The sequence below is a fragment of the Psittacula echo genome, assembly GCF_963264785.1.
Source record: "Psittacula echo genome assembly, chromosome: 4".
In the NCBI taxonomy this organism is placed as follows: Eukaryota; Metazoa; Chordata; class Aves; order Psittaciformes; family Psittacidae; genus Psittacula; species Psittacula echo.
The window spans coordinates 12,545,662-12,551,806 of record NC_137738.1 but is presented as its reverse complement, the minus strand read 5'-3'; the positions used below and the strand labels follow the sequence as shown (position 1 = coordinate 12,551,806).

The following is a 6,145-nucleotide window of genomic DNA, read 5'->3' as shown; positions in this document are numbered from 1 at the left end:
TGTTCTGGTCCTGAGTGTTTTGAGTAGGAGCCCATGCAAACATTGGACTCTTTGGACTGGCTATGTGTTGCTGTTGAACAACACTGCCTGCTTGACCAGCTAGTGTTTATAATACATGTTGCAATGGTGAGGGTAGTCTTTTACAGTTAAATATCTGAGCTGATACCATGGGGCACTGAGTCACTGTCCTCTGAATATTCCCTGTGCTGCTGCTGCAAATAAATTCACCCGCTTCCGTCTTAATAGCTCGCTTCAGATCCAGTGCCTCACTTCACACCCTATTCTGGACACTCTCCAACAAGTTAATGTCTTTCACTGAGGAAGGTGAGTAAAACTGATGAGAGTATGCTTAACTAAGGAGCCATAAAATTCTAATAGAGCAGTAATGTTCCCAGTGAGCCTGAAGGGAATCTGATCAATAGTTATGAGGTTGAGGCTCAATTTATGGCCTTAATTCATCAAGCATAGTCATGCTCCATTTCTGTACAGGATGCTTTTGTGGTTCCTGCTGAGCAGAGGAGTATAAAGTCTGCGTAAGCTCTTTCTTGACAATTCCCCTGGCTCTATCATTTAGGAAGAGGTGACTCTACAGAGGTGGTGATCAAGGTCCTGTGATCTATTTGAAGTCAATTTTTCATTGTATAGGACAGACTGTACCAACTGCATTTGTTCTGAGAGGCTTGGAGTGCTTTCACAGTGAGTAAAAAAGAAAGTTATTTTTGGTCTTTTAGAAATTTGGCACTGCAGTTATTTGTATGCTCTCCAAAAATCCCTTTACTGCCTTTTGTAGATCCCTTCCAATACAATTTGCAAGATGGGGGCTGGGCTACCTCTGTGTTTCTAAGCTGCCTCTGTGGTAGAAAGACGTTCTCCCAGCTGCTCCTGACACAGGTTTGATCTATTTGAGTTTCCAAAATGGAAAGGGAGCAGGCAGAGAACGAAATTTCATCCAAAGGTTTTATTACAACTTCCATGCAAAAAGTCAGACCTTTCCAAAGACAGAAGTTAAACGCAAGGTTTATGTAGCCACCTCCCACCAGTGGCATAAGCATGAAGTAGACAGAAGCATGTCAAACAAAATGGAAAAGCCTTGATTAAAGCCATCTCAGTAATTTATGCATCTGCTTGTCATTCCTGCATGCACAGGCTAGCAGAAGTATCCGAAGTGATATAGGAATGTCTTATAAGTATACAGTAAGGTCCTAACTGGAGACGGCTCTCAGTTAACACTTGACCAAAAATGTTTTGTGACATTCATTCAAATACCATTTCTCAAGCATGCTTTTAAAATTCCCGTCTCCTATACCATGTACGGATCCATAGGCTAACAGCCTAGTCTTGCACATGGACTTTGTTGTACAGCTCTATTCTGCTTTGCCTATCTGTCCCTGGTTTTTATTGGGAATACTCCCAGTCTAACCTCTGGCGTTAAAGGATGCCTATAGATATTTGCACTGGTTGAGGGAGAAAAGGAAAACGATTGGACATTTTCATGGTCTTGAAATGCAGGTTCTGACTTTTCTGACAGCCCGCGGGGGCTATGGGAGGTCGGGGCTGCTGGTTCTTCTTCGGACCTCCCTCTGTAGCAGCATTTTGTACCTAACGCCAGCAGCTGCAGTGGAGGGGAGGCAGGAGGATTTTAGGGAGCCCTAGCTGTTACCTGAGCCAACAGCGACACCCAGGGCCGCACCAGCACAGTCAATCCCACTTGAATCTGCTTCCCCACACCCCATGCCGCCTGGAAAACTTTCCAAGGTTTAGCCCTTTTCTGTTCCTGAATGACCACCCTGACTGAGAAGGAAGCAATATTTTAACTGTAGTAATTTTATCTATAGAAATCCTGTGTGCTGGGGCACTGAGAGAAAATTAGATCTGCCAGTGTCACATCTATATTCAAACAACTACATTTACGTGAAGTGGATTGTATGTTTTCATCTCCATCAAAATAGTTAAGGGAGTATTATTTGTTTGCAGCTAAGGTCAGCTTATAAAACCTCCCATTCCTGCTTCCTCACTAGAGTGAAAAACTCACTGAGGCCATACTGGAATTATTTTGGTAAACTTTTGTTAAATGAAGGTATAATCTGAGCTGAGCAGCACACTCAAGGAGTATGTGACTGTTGAAATCAGAGGTGAAGGTTCTGTAACAGTGAACACAAAGTCAGGCTTTTATTAAAACGGCCCTGAACAACCTCCTGGAGACAGATACCTGAACAAACAGTGGTAAAATGATTAGAGAGGTACCAGGAAATAACGAAAAAATAGTTCAACAGAAGCAAAAAAAAACCACCTTAGAACTGATCAGGACACAGGATGAACAACCCAAATTACGCACCACTTGTCTGTACCTTCCACTCCCAGGGTGTGAAAGGTGTCGGGCAGTCACTGCGCTATCGGCCATGTCACCGGTGTATAGCCCGCATGGCTGTTGAGGTAGTTTCTTGTTTGCTTTTCAAGTTCAGCCTTGCTTCAGCTCTTTGGATACCTGTTCCTCTCTGCAGGGCAGGAGGCAGCACAACTGAAAAAGCACTTAAGTAGACCGATGACTCTCGTTTTACCACCAAGCAGAGAAGTTGTGGAGGGGAAGGGGATGAATGAAGTTCAAAGTTTGTACGTTCCAGTTGAGAAGCTGAGGCTAATTGAGTAGATAAATAAATGAAATGTGTCACACCCATTTAAAGTATAAAGGTGCAAAGCACTGGTTCGACTTTGAAACAGAGCATGAAAAGTTACTGAGTTCGGAAAGGAGTAAGTAAGCCATGAACCCATGGTCAGGCTAGGCCATACATGAAAGCATACCTGGTCACTCCTATACAGTACCATGGACTCTGTTTAAAACAACCACCTTCTCTAACTGAAACAGACCTGTCAGTAAGTAGTACTCCAAAAATCTGGATTCTTTAGTGTCTGAAGCTCAGCATCCAAAATGTGAAGAATCTGTGATTCATTTCATTCTTCTGAAAATGTGGGTCATGGTCCATAAAACAACTGCACCTTCACATATTTGCTGACTGCTTTCAAGCGGTCTCTGTGTTTAGTAGGATTTATACTGAAACAGTTATCTTTCTGCCTGCTTTTCCAACGAAAGATGAAGCCAACTTCTGTTTATTCGTGCCACGGCACAGCTTGAAATGGGCTATTTAATGAGCCAGTGACCCACACGCTATCAATGTGAGAGTGTTGCTACAGTCTGCAGCTCTATACCATTGCCTTTCCTTTGCACTTTCTTTTCCTTCAGAATTTGGCAAGAAAGGTTATTTAAAAACCAGTCCACATCTTGATAATCTTCAGGCCACCGCAGATACTGACTCCTTTGCAAGAAGTTTCGAATTGGTTTGTGTTTCATCAGCTGATATTGAGAAAGGGACCCAACCACTACCATAATGAGGACATCCTTCAGATCACAAAAGTACCTGCTCTGGGCAAAATTAAAGGCTTCCACACACCACCCATCTTTGAGAAACTGCCTGGTCACAATGCAAATTGTTTTCCTGCTGTTCCAAATGGCATCCCGAATATTGTTGATATGTTCTTCCCCAGGCAAGAAATCTCTTTCCTCAAAGCACAAGGTAAATCTGTTTTTATCAAAATACTGTGAATCCAAGTGCTTCAGTAAAGAATTCTGGACCCATTCAAAGTCATTTTTGCTGTAGCACAAATACGCATCATATTTGTATTCACTTTTATCTGCTACTTTTGGATGCCTATCTATCACTTTTTTGGTTATAGTTTTATACCAGACAAAACAAATCCCCCGACAGCGAGTAAAAATGATCACTGCCATCAGAAACATTAGAAGAGTGACAGAGGTGAAGACAAATAATGAGAACCTGAGTGTCTGCTGGAGTTCATCTTCACTGCAACCATCATATGTCAGAGATGACAGTGGTACCCCTGCAAATGCAGGTGGGTATACACAGTACCTGTCAGAGTCTGAGCCAGCTAGGGTTACGTTGGTTTCATTTAGCCACACTAGTAGGCCCTTTAAAGTACAGTCACAAACATAGTTATTATGTGTTATATCCAAAATACTCAAAGTCATAAAGACTTCAGGATCAGGGGAAAAAAGCTGGTTTCCAGATAAGTTTAGGTTTGTTAGGCTTTGTGGGAAAATCCCAGGAGAAAGATGAGACAATAGGTTGGAAGCTAGATTAAGTCTTTTTAGGGATGTTAAACCTCTGAAAACCTCCTGTGGAAGAGCACTGAGGTAGTTGTTATTCAGATGTAGAACCTGAAGTTTGGACAGTCCATGGAACACATCCAAACATAAATCTCTCTCCCACACAAGCTGTAACATATTTTCACCTAGATCCATATAGATTAACTGTTTGTTTTTTATAACGTTATCATTTTTCACGCAATAGGAGAAGCGATTCTGTTTTAAGAAGATATACTGCACATCTGGAACTTTGAAAAGGATGTACAGGTCACCCAGGTTTGCCAACCAATTTCTTTCTAATTCCAGGTATGTTGCTGCTAGGTTTTTGCCAGCTATGGATATTAGTTTATTGTCACCTAAAAAAGCAGAGGTCAGATGTGGAAAGGAAGGGAGCTTTTTAATGGCATTGTCTCGAAGATCAATGTTTTTCAGATTTACTAAGTTACTGAATGATTCTTCTTGAATCATCCCAATATGATTTTGCTGTAGATCAATATACATGACACTATGTAGACCTGTAAAAGTATAATCGTACAACTCGCCTAAAAGATTACCTGAGAGATTGAGAGTTTTTAGGTTTCTCAAGCCAAAAAATGCTTGCCTTTGGATTTCATTTATCTTGTTTTTGAAAAGGTTCAGCAATTCCAGACTACCAAGGCTTTGAAAGATTAAAGATTTGAGAGAGAAAATGTAACCATTTGAAATATCAAGCAAACGGAGATCACTTCTTGCTAGTCCTGCAAACGTATTTTTATCTGGGTTTTTTAAGTTACTAAAGCCAAATCCAGAACCCATTATATGAAAGCTAAATATTAAAGAACCTATTTGCGTCCCTTTAATGGCTGAAGAGAAAGCTTGGACTTTCTCTGTGCTCCAGCCATTGACACCAAGATCTAGTGAGGTAAACGTGATGTTGCTGAAAGGATTTGGGCATTTGGCCCAGGTTGTTTCATCTGTCTTGTACAAGTAATTCGAATTGAGGCTAAAAAATAAGAAGTGTTTTCCTCGGAAGCTGGTCAGATTGCTCTCACACAGGTTGGATATTGGGTTGAATTTCAGGTTCACAGTTTTCAAGGCTGTCAGATTATAAAACAAGGGATGAGGCTGAAGTTTTGTGATTTGGTTCCCTGAAAGATCCAATTCTTCTAACGAGCTCAAATCTTGAAAGTAATGTTCCTCCAGGATGGAATCTCCAAGGTTGTTCTGAAACAGACGGAGTACAGCCAGGCTCGGCAAGCCCACAAAAGCATCAATATCCAGTTGAAGAATGCTGTTGTATCCCAAGTCTAAGACACGAAGGTTTGGCAGGTTCCTGAAAGCTCCTTTTCCTATGGTAACAGGATAGACATACTGCCTTCCGATTTCCAACAGAAACAAGTGCTCCAGCAGTGGAAATGAAGTTGCAGTCACTTGTGTGATATAGTTGAAAGTTAGCAAAAGCTTCACTGTATCCTTTGGCACGGCTGGAATATCTGTGAGGTTGCAATAATAGTATACAGAGACTTGGGCTTCTGAATAACAGCTTCTAAATGCATATACATCACTAGCTAGTGATATTCCAAAGACAAGTACTAGCAGTTGACATAACATCATTGGACCTATGTGAAAAAAGTGAAAACAGTAAGCATTAATTCTGTAGTTGGCTATTTATCTATGCAGTAAGTTGTAGAGCATGTTTTTAACAGTTTTAGAATGAAAGACTAACGTCACACTAAAAATTACTAGTGATTTGGCATTTATCCTTTCTCTGAAGTCTAACAGGCATCACCTGATGGGCTGGCTGGTCAAAAGATGGGTCCCAAGGAGATGCAAGCACCTCCTACAACCTCAACAGTGACCCTCCTTTATGTACCTTAAGGGCAGCACCAAACACCAACTAGGTAAGCGTGAAAATCTTGGCCTAGCTATTTAATTTGTGTCATGAAACTGATAATGCTGGTGTGTCAGCTTTATTCCTTAATCAGTTATCCAAACAGGTTTAACAGT

At 41.3% G+C, this 6,145-nt stretch overlaps 1 protein-coding gene across 1 annotated transcript; it reads right to left on the bottom strand.

Moving 5' to 3' along the window:
- Positions 1–3,166: 3,166 nt before the first annotated feature.
- Positions 3,167–5,752, bottom strand: TLR5 (toll like receptor 5; the record flags this gene model as incomplete). Its single annotated transcript, XM_080614837.1, has 1 exon — positions 3,167–5,752. One exon carries the CDS (start codon positions 5,750–5,752, stop codon positions 3,167–3,169), a length of 2,586 nt encoding a protein of 861 aa, XP_080470963.1.
- Positions 5,753–6,145: the final 393 nt, after the last annotated feature.